Source organism: Trachemys scripta, chromosome 7, assembly GCF_013100865.1.
Source record: "Trachemys scripta elegans isolate TJP31775 chromosome 7, CAS_Tse_1.0, whole genome shotgun sequence".
NCBI classification, from domain to species: Eukaryota; Metazoa; Chordata; order Testudines; family Emydidae; genus Trachemys; species Trachemys scripta.
This window is the reverse complement of record NC_048304.1, coordinates 105880148-105899304: the sequence shown is the minus strand read 5'-3', so window position 1 is coordinate 105899304 and position 19157 is coordinate 105880148. Positions and strand designations below refer to the sequence as shown.

The 19157-nt window shown below is 42.1% G+C and overlaps 1 protein-coding gene across 1 annotated transcript in view; it reads left to right on the top strand.

The window, feature by feature from the left end:
• Positions 1-19157, top strand: part of LHPP (phospholysine phosphohistidine inorganic pyrophosphate phosphatase) — a 171133-nt gene that overhangs the window by 26962 nt on the left and 125014 nt on the right. The window contains exons 3-5 of the mRNA XM_034777139.1: positions 3592-3745; positions 10879-10942; positions 12357-12449. Of these exons, the coding sequence (XP_034633030.1) occupies positions 3592-3745; positions 10879-10942; positions 12357-12449 (311 nt within the window). The remainder of the gene's footprint in view (positions 1-3591; positions 3746-10878; positions 10943-12356; positions 12450-19157) is intronic.

The window sequence follows — 19157 nt, the reverse complement described above, 5'->3', positions numbered from 1 at the left end:
TCGATTTAGTCCTGAGTGGAGCACAGGATCTGGTCCAAGAGGTAACTATAACAAGACTGCTTGGAAATAGTGACCATAATATAATAACATTTAACATTCCTGTGGTGGGAAGAACATCTCAACAGCCCAACACTGTGGCATTTAATTACAGAAAGGGGAAATATGCAAAAATGAGGTGGTTAGTTAAACAGAAATTAAAAGGTACAGTGACTAGAGTGAAATCCCTGAAAGCTGCATGGACACTTTTCAAAGACACCGTAATATAGGCCCAACTTAAATGTATACCCCAAATTAAAAGAACTAAAAAAGAGCCACAGTGGCTTAACAACTATGTAAAAGAAGCAGTGAGAGGGGAAAAAAAGGCATCTTTTAAAAAGTGGAAGTCAAATCAAAGTGAGGTAAATAGAAAGGAGCATAAACACTGCCAAATTAAGTGTAAAAATGTAATAAAAGTCAAAAAGGAGTTTGAAGAACAGCTAGCCAAAAACTCAAAAGGTAATAACAAAATGTTTTTTAAGTACATCAGAAGCAGGAAGCCTGCTAAACAACCAATGGGGACCCTGGACAATCGAAATACAAAAGGGACACTTAAAGATGATAAAGTCATTGCGGAGAAACTAAATGAATTCTTTGCTTCAGTCTTCACAGCTGAGGATGTTAGGGAGACTTCCAAACCTGAACCGTCCTTTGTAGGTGACAAATCTGAGGAACTGTCACAGATTGAAGTGTCACTAGAGGAGATTTTGGAATTAATTGATAAACCTAACAGTAGCAAGTCACCGGGACCAGATGGCATTCACCCAAGAGATGTGAAAGAACTCAAATGTGAAATTGCGGAACTATTAACTATGGTTTGTAACCTGTCCTTTAAATCAACTTCTGTACCCAATGACCGGAAGATAGCTAATGTAACGCCAATATTTAAAAAGGACTCTAGAGGTGATCCCGGCAATTACAGACTGTGAAGTCTAACATCAGTACCGGGCAAATTAGTTGAAACAATAGTAAAGAATAAAATTGTCAGACACATAGAAGAACATAAATTGTTGGGCAAAAGTCAACGTGGTTTCTGTAGAGGGAAATCATGTCTCACTAATTTATTAGAGTTCTTTGAAGGGGTCAACAAACATGTGGACAAGGGGGATCCAGTGGACATAGTGTACTTGGATTTCCAGAAAGCCTTTGACAAGGTCCCTCACCAAAGGCTCTTATGTAAATTAAGTTGTCATGGAATAAGAGGGAAGATCCTTTCATGGATTGAGAACTGGTTAAAAGACAGGGAACAAAGGGTAGGAATAAATGGTAAATTTTCAGAATGGAGAGGGATAACTAGTTCCCCAAGGGTCGGTCCTAGGACCAAACCGATTCAACTTATTCATAAATGATCTAGAGAAAGGGATAAACAGCGAGGTGGCAAAGTTTGCAGACAATATTAAACTGCTCAAGATCATTAAGACCAAAGCAGACTGTGAAGAACTTCAAAAAGATCTCACAAAACTAAGTGATTGGGCAACAAAATGGCAAATGAAATTTAATGTGGATAAATGTAAAGTAGTGCACATTGGAAAAAATAACCCCAACTATACATACAATATGATGGGGGCTAATTTAGCTACAACTAATCAGGAAAAAGATCTTGGAGTCATCGTGGATAGTTCTCTGAAGACGTCCATGCAGTGTGCAGCGGCAGTCAAAAAAGCAAACAGAATGTTAGGAATCATTAAAAAAGGGATAGAGAATAAGACGGAGAATATCTTATTGCCCTTATATAAATCCATAGTACGCCCACATCTTGAATACTGCATACAGATGTGGTCTCCTCATCTCAAAAAAAGATATACTGGCATTAGAAAAGGTTCAGAGAAGGGCAACTAAAATGATTAGGGGTTTGGAACAGGTCCCATATGAGGAGAGATTAAAGAGGCTAGGACTTTTCAGCTTGGAAAAGAGGAGACTAAGGGGGGATATGATAGAGGTATATAAAATCATGAGTGGTGTGGAGAAAGTGAATAAGGAAAATGTATTTACTTGTTCCCATAATATAAGAACTAGGGGCCACCAAATGAAATTAATGGGCAGCAGGTTTAAAACAAATAAAAGGAGGTGGTTCTTTTCACAGCACACAGTCAACCTGTGGAACTCCTTGCCTGAGGAGGTTTTGAAGGCTAGGACTATAACAGGGTTTAAAAGAGAACTAGATAAATTCATGGAGGTTAAGTCCATTAATGGCTGTTAGCCAGGATGGGTAAGGAATGGTGTTCTTACCCTCTGTTTGTCAGAGGGTGGAGATGAATGGCAGGAGAGAGATCACTTGATCATTACCTGTTAGGTTCACTCCCTCTGGGGCACCTGGCATTGGCCACTGTCGGTAGACAGGATACTGGGCTGGATGGATCTTTGGTCTGATCCATTATGGCCATTCTTTTGTTCTTATGTGCTCTAACCATGCAATCATGCTGCCTTCCCTTAGAAAGAGGACAATGGGTTACCATATTCTCATGGTCTCTGAAAAGGATACTCTCGGGGCCTGTTGTGGGAGATCTAGCTTTGATTTCCAACCCCACATCCTAGATTGTGGAGAAGGAGGGGTCTGATGGGACAAAGAACATCTCATTTCATTCAATAGCAACCTTCTAGTCAATTAAGGAGAGTTATAAACAGGTTCCTAGGGAAACTGAACCTCTCTAGTCTTTCTCAGTAAGACATAGGGTTTGATTCAAAGCCTAGTGAAGCCAATGAGAGTATTTCCATTGACATCATGGGCTTTGGATGAGGTCCAGAGTCCTCAAGGCATATGGTAAGTGGTATTTAAGAAAGGGAAGACATGGAAATATCCTCAGGGAAATTACAGGGTGAAGTGGAAATCTCAGAGAAGGGAAAAGGACACCAGTAAGGTTATTAGGCTGTTAGGTCAGTTTATCTTGACATTGGAAGGTGTCATTTTTGGGAATGCAGAGATGTGCTGTGTTTTGTTATCAATCCAAACTCCTTTCCAAAATGTAACTAAAATGCTGATCTTCAGCTCTGTGTCCGAGTCATTCTAAACAACTGGTGCGTGCCTGCCATCTCATATTCATGCATCCCTTTCTCAAAAAACCAAAATGCCTGTATTTTGTTACATTTTGGGGATCTACAGTACTTCAGTTCTAGAAATAAATACATAAATGGAGCCCAGAAACTGAGAACTTGCAGATGGGAAACCACTGTTGAGGTACAGGAAGGCTGTTTTTTTTTTTTTTTTTTTTTTTGCCTTGAACCTCTTGATAATATTGCTATTTTCTCTGGGTTCCCTTATTGTATCATAGTCGAGAAATACAGTATGATATTTTGCTATCCTTCTCCCCATGTCTCCTTTTGCTCCCCTTCCTTCCCATGCCATGTTGTGGAGGGAAGGTGCACGTGGTCCAGAATCCACTGATACTCGAAACTAAAAGGGGGCTGACATGGAGATATTAACCTGGCATTCATAGTTTTGCCTGTCAGGCAATGAATGGAGGAGAGAGACAAAACTAGAAGAAAACCAGCTATTCCAATTGTTTCTTACAAGATGTGGGATTTGTGTTTTATTTTGTTGTTTTTTTTCCTCTTTAGATCTGGTCCCTGAATTTGATCAGCTTGATAAAGCAAACCCAAACTGTGTGGTAATTGGAGATGCAGCAGACAATTTCTCCTACAAAAATCTCAATGAAGCGTTCAGAGTTCTGATTGGACTGGAGAATCCTATTCTCATATCTCTGGGAAGAGGGTGAGTTAAGCACTGTTAGTTAGTACACCTCGGGCTGTATATTTTGCTAGCGTTCCCAGTCTGTTTGTACATACCTGTCGCCAGACCTCATGAATCCCATTGCTCTCTTCTGCTGACTCAGTGACTGAGATTTTCAAAGCCAACTGGGGGACGTAGCCACACAATTCACATGTGTATGGGACCAGGACATAGATGGTCTGGCCTAGAGGTGACAGCTGGACTGGGGCTGCATGTTAGGGATGGTAGTTGTTGAGTAGAAGTTGGAGGAATCACAAGAGCCAAGTTCAGTAAGCAAGAGTCAGGATCAGAGACTGGAGGTTAGACATAGTACCAGGCTGGAGTCAGGAGGCAAGGGTCAGAGTCAGGCTGGGATTGGAGACCAGAGATCAGGAGACAAGGGAAAGTCTGCAGTCGCAGCAGGCCAAAATCTATGTGGTTGCCCAGGCAACTGCTTGGGGCATTCCCTAGGGTTAAATATGGCACTTGGCCAATCAGAGGGCCATATGGTACCATCACTTTGGCTCCCTTGGGTAGTATTTCCTGTGGCACCTACTCTACACCATACTCCCTGGTGGCACAGTGGGAACATCCGCTATCCTAGGCTCTGCAGATCCAGGTTCTAGTCCATGGACCTGTACATTAATCCCCTTCTTTGGGGCGACAGGTCCGGTTTATCCAGATGATCTTGATGAAACTTTTTTTACCAGGTCAGGGGCAAGGCCATGGGCAGCAAGTTCCAAGGAGCTTTCTTCAGGACCATAGCCCTCCCAATTGATTAGGTAATACCAGTCTCCCCCTGTGCAGTAGAGAGTCAAGGATAGCGTGGACTATATGTTCCTCATGCCCTTGGACCAAGTCTGGCAGGGGCAGCTGCTGGGAGCGATTGCAAAAGAGGTCCTCTCTGTAAGGCTTCAGGAGGGATATATCGAAAACAGGATGTACCTTAAGGTATTGAGGGAGCTGTAATTTGAAGGTGAAGGGGTTGATTTGCTGACAGATATGGAAAAGTCTGAGGAATTGGTAGTCTAGCTCAGTGGTACTCAAACTGTGGGTCAGGACCCCAAAGTGGGTAATGACCCCCTTTGAATGGGGTCACCAGGGCTGGCTTAGACTTGCTGGGGCCTTGGGCTGAAGCCTGAGCCCCACTGCCCAGGGCTGAAGCCAAAGCCCAAGGGCTTCAGCCCTGGGCGGCAGGGCTCAGGTTGCAGGCACCCTACCTGGGCTGAAGCCTTGAGCGTCAGCTTTGGCCCCCCTGCCCAGAGCAGTGGCACTTGGGCTTTGGACCCCCTACCCAGGGCATTGGGGCTTGGGCGGGCTCAGACTTTGGTCCCCCCTCCTGGGGTCATGAAGTAATTTTTGTTGTCAGAAGGGGGTCACGGTGCAATGAAGTTTGAGAACCCCCGGTCTAGCTTGTGGGATGGCCTGTTTGAACAGAGGTGTTTTGCTACAAGCCAGGCCTTTTGATCCACCATGAGAGCTGGGCCTTCCTGGCATCAATGATAAGGCGGTCTGTAAGCTCCTCATGCATATGAAGCCATTACAGACTAATAATGGGGAGGATCAGATAGCTCAGAAGGCTGGTAACGAGGTTCCTTATGTCTGAGTGAACAGCGAGCCAACTTTTCACTTCCAGGTTCAAATCCTGCCCAGATCAGTAGTGAGTTGATGCTATGTTAGGCTAATTGCTGTTCAGTGGTCTGTGTGAAATAAGTTGGCCATCACAGGCCAAGTTCTACTTTCAAATGATATCCGTGAAAACTAACTAGAGCTGCAGCATTCCTAAAGAATGGCTTCGATGCTGGGGCTCCACCATGTGTTATGAGACCCATGTAAATGAGAAGTTGGTTTCAGTACAGTAGCTTGAAAGTCATTGGCTGTTAGAGGTTGGAGGCTAAACGGTATTTGCCTATTATTATAGATTGACTCTTCAGTAATGCTCTTGGTGTAAAGGAGGCTCATTGGTATGGCACAGGTTCCACAGCATGGCAAGTGTTCGCTATAAGCACAGCTTTCAGCTTATCCTGAAGGAGCTATTCTCAGAGGCCCAGTTCCAGCCAATCACTGGAGCCCATATTTAAAGTTTAGCATAGGTTTAAGTTGCTGTGCTGTAACAGAGTAAGAAAGATCAACATGGACTCCACTAAGGGAACTAAAGATCTTAGAGTCGAAGAGAACACTTGGAAGGAATCATGATGAGTCTTGCCTTTTACGTAGGAAGTGATGTATGGCACCTCAACAATGAACAGCAGTATAGCAATATAAGTATAATTAAAGACTATTACCAAGATAATTCAAAAAATTATTTCTGACTCAACTGTGTGCTTGTGATGGGTATAGCACCAACAGCACAGGGGGCGCAGGACAGGCTAAGCATGGAAAGTGTCCTTGAGGGACCAATTCTAGGAATAAGGTTAGTTTAGTCTTCATATCCCTTTAATCCTTGGCTTCTCTCCAGAATGTGCAAAATAGTGTCAGCAAAATTAGGGCTTAAAAATCTTGATGATGATACCTCATTTTGTCATGGGGGGTTGATAGGCCTTTTGTTGGCCAAGTAGTGATGATGATGGGTGATCACTCGTTACCAAGTATGATCATCTTCTATGGGAGTTATGGGTCCTCAGGTGGCTAATAAGGCCAATCCTTGAACCACAAGCTCTATTACAAAGAGGGTAGATGTTTTCAGGCTCAGCAGGAGGTTGTTGACCATGACTGGAGAACAGTCTCTCCTTCCTCCTGCACCTCTTGTCCTCTCTGGCTTGGCCAAGTAGTAGCATTCAACTAACAGGTGCTATTTTTAGTACTGTCCTGGTGTTATGACTGATACTGATTCACAAACAAAGATTTTATATATATGCACTCCTTCAGAGTGTGGGACAGTTTCAGGGCCTATGCAAATTTGGGACACAAACAGACATACATTAATGTTGCAAAAGCTATATAAAGGTGGACATATATTCTGAATCAACTGATGGAGATGAAAAGTCCAGTGGCCAGAGCTGTCCCTTGGGTAGGACGAATTGGGGCGACCGCTCTGGGCCCTGCGCTTTGTGGGGCCCCGCGGGCTGGTGTGATTGGCTGGCACGGTCAGTCCCGGAAGAGACGAATCCGTCACTTCCACCCCGGGCTCTGCACCCCACCAGGGACGGCCCTGCCAGTGGCACATTCCTGCAAAGAAAACAGCGTGTTTAAAAGGTTTCAGAGTAGCAGCCATGTTAGTCTGTATCCGCAAAAAGAACAGGAGTACTTGTGGCACCTTAGAGAGCTCTGTATGTGTGTATATATATCTCCTCAATATTTATTCCACTCTATATGCATCCGAAGAAGTGGGCTGTAGTCCACGAAAGCTTATGCTCTAATAAATTTGTTAGTCTCTAAGGTGCCACAAGTACTCCTGTTCTTTTAGTGTGTTTAAAAGTTAGTTAACTGGAAGCTAAGCTGAAGACTGTAAGGCATGGGGGAGAAAACACTTCTCTAACAGAATGGCTGTAAAATCTGACTGAATTGGTATCCGAAGAGATTAGTAATGTGCACACTGCAAATTACCAGTGCACCCTTGGGTTCTGAGCAGTTTGAGCACCCTGCTATAAATTATGTGATTGATTCCAATTCTTATGCTAATCTTACACGTGTTATGCACCTGTGTAACTCTATTGATGAAGTTACTCCCAGTTTACACCCGCATGATACAGAAATCACCCTCATTGTCTGTGTGCTTAAAATTGAAAGAGAACTAGGTGGCAACATTCAGTGTTAAGATAATTCAACCAATATAGTAACAGTGGGAGAGCCTCAGACCTGTTACAGTTTACACAAGCTGAGGATAGAGCCCAGGCCTGCTCCAAATGAAATCAGTGGCAGTTTTGCTATTGGTTTTAATGGGACAGAGAACTGTCCTAGAAGAGGAGATAAATGTTACATTGTGATTTAATTGTCACGAAAAAGATCATGAAATTGTATTTTGACTTTCCCACTTTTTAAAAGCTGCTATATTTAATACTGTCAAAATTTGAACATGAACTACATATGACTTTATCTTGAAAATAACAAAGTTCCAGACCCTGCAGAGTAGGAAAAAAAAATCCAAAATGCACTTCATGATCCAAGAAAACAAATCAAATGACCACACTTAAAAAAGAATTAGCTCACAAGTTATTTTTAAAAGCCTTTACTTGTTTTTACATTGCACGTGATTTAATTTTTCTTTTTTTACAGGACAGGCAAATTGCATGCCATCGTGACTAAGTATGAGCTGCCAGCATTTATACCAAGACAAAGCAAATAACAGTGTTTAATTTTGCCCTAAGCGTGGTCAAGTTACCCCAAAGCTTTTAAGATTATTTAGTACATTTATATTTTCTTATTACAATGGTAATTCGTATTAGCACCGATCTTTAAAGTTTTCCGGATCAGGCTGCAGACAGGTCCCTATATGACTGAAAAAAATGTATGATGAGCAGTCAGATAAGATTTTATGCTTTATCCTGCCATTTTCGATTATTCAGCATAGCCTCTCTTTAAAATGGCCACTTGACCTTTGCTAGAACAGCCATTAACCTTCTATAGTCTAGCGTAAACAGCTTAATTTTCTGACAGTGGCATGACAGAAGAAATTACAAAGCCAATTCCCACTCTCAGTCCAAAACAGATGCTAAATGTAAATCACTCCATTTTCAGGAAGAGGGCATTCTGCTTCAGTGATTCTGACACTCTCTTGCTTTCTAGAGAATGAACTAAAACTTTAGAAGAAATCAGTTGAGTTGCTTCAAGGTGTTCTGTTTTTTTTTAATTACTCTAATATTCCATACGTGAATAGTAAGGGCAGTTTGTTGATGCTATTTACATGGCACTTTAGATCGCTGACCCTATTCTTGACATCATTTGTGCCACTCTCTCTCATACAATCTCTGTTTTCAGGGTCCGGAAACCCATCTAGCAGGCTATCTAGCTCAGCAATTTCTATAACACCCCTGTCTGCAGTGTCCATGTCCTTGGTCATAAAAAATAGGCTCCAGATGAAATTTGAGCTCACAAAATTTGAATATTGGATATTTTTAAAAAAGAATCTTTAGTAAAAAAAAAATTGGTCAGCCTGTTTTTAATTTAAGGCAACACAAATAAATAAATACACATGGGATTCAAAGGCTTTATCACTTTCATGTTGCAGAACTATAACATAGGGGGATTCCATTTTATATTTGGAAGGACAGTGTTATTTGCAATCAGCTGGTTATTTGATGTACAAAAGTGATGACATTGCTAGTTCTCAATTTTTTTCTTTATCTTTCTGGTTATTCTTCTAAGTGAAAAGTTGTAGGGATTTTTCACCCATATTGAAGAATCCACAGAGAAAATGTGTCAAGGGGTATCAACACAATGGATTTAGCTGCTCCTGGGCAGCCATGAAGCTGTACTCCAACAGGTCAATAATCCACAAACTAAGATTTTTCCATTTCCATTATGGTCTATTGAGCCCTTGAGATAAGAAGTTGTCACTACAGCTTTTGGGGCCAAGAATGAACATTTAAAAAAAAAAAAATCTATGTTGCACAACAGACAAGAATAGCTCCTTCAGGGCCACTGGTATTTATCTCTATTTTGGTTTAGCATTAATAACCTGCTCTTTAAAAACGCAAAAAGAACTATGACTAAATCAGCTTTTTGAAAAGCTTCACCTCCCCAGCCTGAATAAAACAAGTTGCCAAATGTAGCCCAAAGTATTATTCCTAGCTGCTGGAACAGACGGTGCTCCCCCTGTCCCAAAACACAGTCAACACGCACAGTGGAAGGGTGTGTGCGTGGGCATGGCCTTATTAAAAAAGATATCTCAGTATAACACTTAGGCAGGCACCAAGATTTTCAGAGCCACTGGTGATTTTGGGTGCTCAGCTTGAGGCAGCTGATTCAGAGGATAGGTGCTCTGCAATTTTTGAAAATTAGGTCCCTTTAAAACCTCTCAAGTTGGGTACCCAAAACAACTTTGATGACCTTGGCCATAAATGCCAGTGTAAGCCTTCTCTCCAGATTGCTTCTCGACTTCCATCTTAGAACTTCTCAGCTTCAACCCTTTATTCACAGGACCACTCAAGAGAAAAATCCACACACGCTTCCCTTCTATCCATGGTGGAGTTAACAGACTACACCTGCTGCAGTGAATCAGCAAGATTCCCCATTAGCATCTCCCTGCAATATTCATTTAAACTTTGCAGGAAACACACGGAAAAAGTGTATGTGTTTGTACCGTGACTACCACTATCGGGCTCTGAATCTGTTTAGGCCATTGCCTGCTACCACAATATAAATAATAACAACAAACTAATGGTTTAAGATTTGTTAACAGATACATAAAAATTTAGTCATTAATATATTATGCAATCTTTCTCCATGTATTGTTTGTGTGTAAGTGGTATATCCTGTGCCTTGTACAGTATAGTCCCAATACTGTGCAGCACTTGCCAAAGTTAATGGCAAAACTGATTGATTTCATTGAGAGGAGGTGTAGACCCTATGTCTTAAAAACTGTAGCCAGATAGAACCAGAGAATTCTGTTGGACCTGATATAAGCAGCTGCAACTCCATTGAATTCAATGCTAATAATTGGCAGTTCATCTGTCCATAAAGAGATTAAGTTCTAAGAAAAACAAGTCAAGAAAAGAGAGGCGCTCTTAAACTGGTTGTGTTATTTTGAACCAAGAGCCCCCTTGGCCAGGTTACCCCGAACTAATGTCCCTGTTTTCTTCATGTGAGAACAGTGGGTTAGCGATTAGCAATTAGGGAGTAGTAACGCAGCTGTCATCCTTTTGTGAGAAACACTAATATATAGCAGTGGTAATCACTTTAAGTAGAAGCACTGGGCCAAATTCAACCCTGGCATAGGATGGTTGAACTTCATTGGAGTCAATGGAATTGTGTGACATGTGCAGATCTGAATTTGATCTTGGGATCTGGTTAGGTTTCCCCATTAGCAGTGCACCACATTGAGTAGCGGACAGACTGTGTAGTACAATTCAATGTAAATTAAGAATTCCTAATTACTTACCTTCTACTCCCAGCCATACACACATTCGTATAGGCACAGAATTAATAGAATATAGTTTATGTTCAATTGCCAACATCTTTATCACTTCAATTTCCAGGCGCTATTATAAAGAAACCGATGGTCTGAAACTTGATGTTGGAGTGTATATGAAGGCATTAGAGGTATTTTATAGCTTGCATTATGTTTACCTGCTCTGTGCACCTTGCTCAAAGTAACAGATTGCACATATTTCTATCTTCTGTAATTCTTTTTGCTCAGTTTGGGAGAGGAAATGACTATAAATTAACTGCATTGCTGTGCATGTGAATGGGTGAACTCATTCTGCTTGGCTCTGACACCATCCTTATATTATATAGTCAGAAGTTTTATCTTGAACTTTAATATTATTGGGCTCCTGTATGGGAAGGAGAGACAGTGGAAAAAGGAGTCAGAGAGGAAAAATACAATGAAAAAATGCAGTGAAGAATGGGGCAGAGAGAATTACTGTTACAGAGGCTAGATATCCCAACCAGGATTGGTGCCCCTCTCTGAAAATATCCACACCCCTTAGTCATATATGGAGATATACCTAGCTCATAGAGCTGAAAGGGACCCTGAAAGGTCCAGCCCCCTGCCTTCATTAGCAGGACCAAGTACTGATTTTTGTCCTCGATCTCTAAGTGGCCCCCTTAAGGATTGAACTCACAACCCTGGGTTTAGTAGGCCAATGCTCAAACCACTGAGCTATCCCTTCCCCACAGATATATGTGACATAGTTATACCGACCTTAACTCCCTATGTAGACAGCGCTGCTCTCCCACCAATATAGCTATTGCCTCTCACTGAGATGGAATTATTAAGATGACAGGAGAGCTCTCTTCCGTTGGTTTAGAGCGTCTTCACCAGAAGTGCTACAGCGGCACTGATGCAAGTTTGTAGAGTAGACCTGCCCTGAGGCTCAGAGGGGGATTAAAAATAAATTCAGAGCAACTACGGAGAAAGGAGCAAAGTGGGAGGGACGGGGAGCTTTCTAATGGAAAAATAAAGAGCATATGTGAATGCAGTGAACTCATTTTTGCCAATGTAGCTTTTGGGGAGGGTAGCCTGCCCATAATAAACAGTGCAGGCTTCCTGTTAGCTAGGAATGCCTTATTTATTACAACATGGGTATATAATTACAGCTAAATAAGGCTTTCAACCTTAAAAATGGGCTATATGATTTACAAAACCTCCATATCCTTAAAATTCACCCACAATTCCTGAACACAAGTTTGTCAGCAAAGCACATCATTGCTGTAAAAATGAATTTTTGTGACTCCAGTGTGAGCAAGATTAGAATTAGAAGACTACTTTCATGTTGGAAAATGTGCCCAATTCTTAATTCTAGACATTTCAAGAGGGTTTTTGCCCCTAACAGAGAACAATCAACACTCCTATTATCCGAATCCTCTGTTAGTTACCTTCATCTACTAATCCATATGTTATTGAAAGGAATCAGTCAGTAATCACATACTCTTTCATACAATCTACAGAGAATGTGAAGTTGAACAAATCCTTTTCTAATCTATACAATATTATTTCTGTCCTTTTTCTTAGTATGCTTGTGATGTTCAAGCCGAGGTGGTGGGAAAGCCGGCAAAAATGTTTTTCCAATCAGCCTTGGCAGAAATGGAAGTTGAGCCACAACAGGTAAGATTTCTTGTGCAACATTCACTAGATGTGCTGCGTAGTTATTGTCACCTGAATAAAAAAATGTATTTGTGGGGCACCATCTGGCAATCTTTTCTCAGTCAAAACTTTCATTAAAACCAATGAAAGGATTGATGGTTTGTGGACTTCAGGATTGGGCCCACACTGGCAAATGAAAAGTGCTTTGTTCAGTGGCCATTCTAAAATGTTACATTATATTTACATTATACATATATTTATTCCCATGAAGTCTTTAAAAAGATCTAACCAAGAATCTTTAAAATAACCATGTAAAGAAAAAATTTCTGTCCCAACCCACAAATCTAATTAGACAGAAGAGTCTGACCTCATCTACTAGTGCAAATGTAGTATAAATACCTGAGTGCGGTGACCTGCTGTATTTCTTCTCCGCTGCATGTTCTTCTCAATCACTTAGTAGGGGTACTGTAATGCAGGAAATTCACTCCTGAAATATGCAACATCATTTTTCCATATTTTCTCCTCTTCCTCTTGTGATCCTTTGTGCCCTTCCATTACTTCCCTCTTCCTATCACTCTGTATCGTGTCCTGTACCATACACCTTTCCTCTCCTCTCCCTTTTCAATTGTTCTGTCCTTCCTTTCTTACCACCTTCCTCTGGTTCTGCCCTTTTACCACACCCTCTTTTTCTCCTCTCCACCATCTTGGAGTATTTCAGGAGGAAGGACTATTACTTAAGTTAAAGGAAACAACAACACAAAAAAGAACAAAAATAGAGTCTCCACAAGAGACTTTCTTCAATTTGTCCACATCTTTCCTAAAGTATGGTGCCTAGAATTAACATAAGAACGGCCATACCGGGTCAGACCAAGGTCCATCTAGCCCAGTATCCTGTCTTCCGACAGTGGCCAATGCTAGGTGTCCCAGAGGGAATGAACAGAACAGGTAATCATCAAGTGATCCATCCCATCACCCATCCATACACCTCAGAATAATATTAGCCTTTTTTGCAACTGTATCACACTGTTGACTCATATTCCATTTGTGATCCACTATAACCCACAGATCCTTTTCAGCAGTACTACCACCTACCCAGTTATTCCCCATTTTGTAGTTGTGCATTTGATTTTTCCTTCCTAACTGAAGTATTTTACACTTACCTTTTATTGAATTTCATCATGTTGAATTCAGACCAACTCTCCAATTTGTCAAGGTCATTTTTAATTCTAATCCTGTCCTTCAGAGTGCTTGGAATCTCTCTGACCTTGGTAGCATTTGCAAATTTTATAAGCATACTCTTCACACCACTATCTGAGTCATTAATGAGAATATTGAATAGTACTAGAACCAGGCCTGACCCCTGCAGTACCCCACCAGATACACCCTCCCAGTTTGACATCAAACCATTGATAATTACTCTTTCAGGATGGTCTTTCATCCAGAAGTCCACCCATTTTATAATAATTTCATCTAGACCACATTTCCTTAATATGCTTATGAGAATGTCATGTGGGACTATGTCAAAAGCCTTACTAAAATCAAGATATAGCACATCTACTACTTCCACCCTATCCACTAGGCCAGTAATCCAGTCAAAGAAGGAAGTTAGATTGGTTTGGCATGATTTCTTCTTGACAAATCCATGCTGGCTATTAATCCTATTATCCTGTAGGTTCTTAGAAATTGATAGTTTAATAATTTTGTTCCAGTATCTTTTTAGATATAGAAGTTAAGCTGACTGGTCTATAATTTCTGGGGTCCCCTTTGTTCCCCCTTTTAAAGATAGATGTTATGTTTGCCCTCATAAAGTTATCTGGGACATCCCCTGTCCTCTATGAGTCCTCTAAGATAATTGCTAATTTTCTGAGATTGCTTCAGCTAGTTCCTTATGTACCCTAGGATGAATTTCATCAGACCACGCCAACTTGAATATATTCAATTTACCTAAATATTTTTTAACCTGTGCTTTCTCTATTTTGGCTTGTGTTTCTTCCCCTGTGTTGTTGTCATTAATTGTGTTGACAATCTGGTCACTATTAGCCTTTTTAGTGAAGACTGAAGCAAAATAGGCATTAAACACTTAGCCTTCTTGATGTCATGGTTAGCCCTCTTTTTCTGCTAAGTAGAGGAGCTACACTTTCCTTCGTCTTTTTCATGCTCCTAATGTATTTCAAGAACCAGTTCTTATTGCCTTTCATTGTGCCTTGCTAGGTATAACTCATTTTTTGCCTTAGCCTTATAATGTATAATGCAACACCTCCTCTTTTTTTTTTTTTTTAATCCTTCCCATCCTTCCTGAATAAGCTATACCCCTCTGTACCAGTATTCCAGTTATGAGACTTATCCCACCCTGATGCCAATTAAGTCATAATTTAGTTTATGGACTAATACTTCCAATTCTCCCTCATACTTCTTGCCTTTGTGTATAGACATTTAAAATGTTGAGCAGATTTCCCCACCGATTTACCTCTTGTTGCTCCCATGACCCTATTGTAATCTTCCACATTTTCCCCCTCTAACCCTCTGTTAAGTTTGCCTCTTATTATACTTACCTGTAGGCTTTTGTCACCTGCCCCCTTTGAACCTAGTTTAAAGCCCTTCTCACTAGGTTGGTGAGTTGGTGGGCAAAGATGCTTTCCCTCTTCTTGGTCAGGTTGACCCCATCTCTTCCCAGCAGAGCATCTTCCCGGAACAGCATCCCATGGTCGAGGAAGCGGAAGCCCTCCCATCGACACTATTTGCGCAGCCATGCATTCATCTCCAGCATGTGTGTGTCCCTGTCAGGCCCTTGCCTGGAGAAACTGGAGAAAAGCCTGTTGAGAATCTTTGGTTAAGTTTAGAAGCGAGAGCAACAAGGATGATGTCGTGGTGGGCATGTGCTATAGACCACCGGACCAGGAGGATGAGGTAGATGAGGCTCTCTTCGGACAATTAACTGAAGTTTCCAGAGCACAGGCCCTGAATCTAATGGGGGACTTCAATCACCCTGACATCTGCTGGGAGAGCAATACAGCAGTACACAGACAATCCAGGAAGTTTTTGGAGTGTTGGGGACAACTTCCTGGTACAACTACTAGAGGAACCAACCAGGGGCTGTTCTCCTCTTGACCTGCTGCTTACAAACAGAGAAGAATTGGTAGGGGAAGTAGAAGTGAGTGGCAACCTGGGCAGCAGTGACCATGAGATAGTTGAGTTCAGGAACCTCACAAAAGGAAGAAAGGAGAGTAGCAAAATACGGACCCTGGACGTTGACTCCCTTAGGGAACTGATGGGCAGGATCTCCTGGGAGGCTAATATGAGGGGGAAAGGAGTCCAGGAAAGCTGGTTGTATTTTAAAGAAGCCTTATTGAGGGTGCAGGAACAAACCATCCTGATGTGCAGAAAGAATAGCAAATATGGCAGGCAACCAGCTTGGCTTAACAGTGAAATCTTCGGTTAGCTTAAACACAAAAAGAGAGCTTACAAGAAGTGGAAACTTGGTCAGATGACTAGAGAGGAGTATAAAAATATTGCTTGAGCATGCAGGGATGTAATCAAGAAGGCCAAAACACAACTGGAATTGCAGCTAGCAAGGGATGTGAAGGGTAACAAGAAGGGTTTCTACAAGGTTGTTAGCAACAAGAAAAAGGTCAGGGAAAGTGTGGGACCCTTAATGAATGGAGGTGGTAACCTAGTGACAGATGAGGTGGAAAAAGCTGAAGTACTCAATGCTTTTTTTTGCCTCTGTCTTCACAGACAAGCTCAGCTCCCACACTGCTGTTCTGGGCAACACAGTATGGGGAGGAGGTGAGCAGCTCTCAATGGTGAAAGAACAGGTTAAGGATTATTTAGAAAAGCTGGACATGCACAAGTCCATGGCTCCAGATCTAATGCATCCGAGGGTGCTGAGTGAATTGGCTGATGTGATTGCAGAGCCATTGGCCATTATCTTTGAAAACTCGTGGTGATTGGGGGAGGTCCCAGACAATTGGAAAAAGGCAAAGATAGTGCCCATCTTTAAAAAAGGGAAGAAGGAGAACCCGGGGAATTACAGACTGGTCAGCCTCACCTCAGTCCCTGGAAAAATCATGGAGCACGTCCTCGAGGAAACCATTTTGAAGCACTTGGAGGAGAGGAAGGTGATCAGGAACAGTCAACATGGATTCACCAAGGGAAAGTTCTGCCTGATCAACCTGATTGCCTTCTATGATGAGATAACTGGCTCTGTGGATATAGGGAAAGCAGTGGACGTGATATATCTTGACTTTAGCAAAGCTTTTGATATGGTCTCCCCATAGTATTCTTGCCAGCAAGTTAAAAAAGTATGGACTGGATACTAAGGTGGATAGAAAGCTGACTAGATTGTCGGGCTCAACGGGTAGTGATCAACAGCTTAATGTCTAGTTGGCAGCCATATCAAGCAGAGTGCCCCAGGGGTCTGTCCTGGGGCCGGTTTTGTTCAACGTCTTTATTAATGATCTGGATGATGGGATAGATTGCACCCTCAGCAAGTTCGCGGATGACACTAAGCTGGGAGGAGAGGTAGACACACTGGAGGGTAGGGATAGGATGAGAAGCTGGATATGAGTCAGCAGTGTGCCCTTGTTGCCAAGAAGGCTAATGGCATATTGGGTTGCATTAGTAGGAGCATTGCCAGTAGATCGAGGGAAGTGATTATTCCCCTCTAATTGGGACTGGTCAGGCCACATCTGGAGTACTGCGTCCAGTTTTGGCCCCCCCACTACAGAAAGGATGTGGACAAATTGGAGAGAGTCCAGTGGAGGGCAACTAAAATGATTAGGGGCCTGGGGCACATGACTTATGAGGAGAGGCTGAGGGAATTGGGCTTATTTAGTCTGCAGAAGAGAAGAGTGAGGGGGGATTTGATAGCAGCCTTCAACTACCTGAAGGGGCATTCCAAAGAGGATGGAGCTTGGCTGGTCTCAGTGGTTGCAGATGACTGAACAAGGAGCAATGGTCTCAAGTTGCAGTGGGGGAGGTCTAGGTTGGATATTAGGAAAAACTATTTCACTAGGAGGGTGATGAAGCACTGGAATGGGTTACCTAGGGAGGTGGTGGAATCTCCATCCTTAGAGGTTTTTAAGGCCCGGCTTGACAAAGCCCTGGCTGGGATGATTTAGTTGGGGTTGGCCCTGCTTTGAGCAGGGGTTGGACTAGATGACCTCCCGAGGTCTCTTCCAACTCTAATCTTCTATGATTCAACTGGGAGGATGGACAAGAGTTCAGTTGGTGCCTGACCCCTTCGCCTTTTGTAGTCACTGCTGATCTGCTCAGGGTTGCCTGACAGGATCATTAGTGTCCGTGTGGCTGAGGAGCATAGGGTAGTGATCAGAGAGCCTTGGCAGCCTTTCCATAACGTCTCTGACATGGGCCCCAGGGCAGGCAACACATCTCCCTGGTCTCATGTCAGGTCAGCAGATGAATGCCTCCATGCCCCTCAGAAGAGAGTCACCGACCACCAGCACCCTATGCCGCCGCCTCTTGGGTGCAGTGGCCGGGAGCCTTCCACCTGTGGGGTAGGTAGCTCCTCCTAAGTCCCTGGGGTCTGCTCCTCAACTTCCTGTTGCCAGTACAGCATACTGGTTCGTCACCACAATAGACAGTGGATAGTCTCCTCCCTTTAAAACAGCCATTCCTCCTTTCTTCTCTGGTGCCGTTGTAGTCCTCTGTAGACAGGTAACAGCATCTGTCCCAGATGTTTACACATGCATCCTGTTGATGAGGTCTTCATGCTCCTGGATGCTACGCAGATGAAGCATCTCCTCCTGCAGCTCTCTTACCCGCTTCCTAAGGGAGACACCTCTCATATCAGGTGATTCCCTCTGCCTGGGTTTCATCAGTAGGGACATGCAGGCCACATTCCCAGCAAGTCAAGACCAGGGCCTGGGTAGACACCTCCACGGTGTATGTGTCTATATAGAATTTTTTATATATTCAATATATATATGTATGTGTTTTTATATATAAAAAGTGTGTGTGTGTATATTAAATAACTGAAATAAATTATATTCTAGGCAGAGCTGGTAGTGCCACCTATAGTTGCTTGACTGTTTTCACTGCAGAAAAGTAGTATGTATGCAGAAAAATAGATTGTACCATAATGCATACGCACAAGGGGGCCAAATCAAACTTGTTTGGGTAGTATTTATTCTGGCATTTCCTAACTTGACTTTGCAAGTATAAGACTGTATGTGTGTGTGTGTGTGTACACATATAAAAATACACTGTTCTTACAATACAATTGGTTCCTCAATGATCTGTTATGTTATATTTTTCTCTGTCTCCTAAATGTGCTGTAGGTCTATACCTATGACAGCAAAATAAGGAGCAGTTTAATTGCTTCTACCATTATAAAATACTCAGTAATAATTTATTCCATTTCTGAAATCCATTTAAATGTCAAATCAGCAGTACCACACAATCCTTAAATCATTTTAGATGAATTGTGTTTTATAAAACATATTACAATTTTCTATTACCTTTCTTTTAAAGAAAAAAATATTTTTTTTAAGTTTAAAAATTCTCAGGCTGCTTTAATCAATAATCACCAGTCATTTCCCTTGATGACTGCTTCTTACTGAGACCCTGACTTTGCCTTCTATTGCTGAGATATTTTCAACTTGCACTTGGAGTAGAAGGAACTCCCTAAAGTCCAGTTTTCATTGTAATCTTTCCTCAGTGGCGTAGAAATAACAGATTGATGGTATTACTTTAGTAGATTGAAAATTT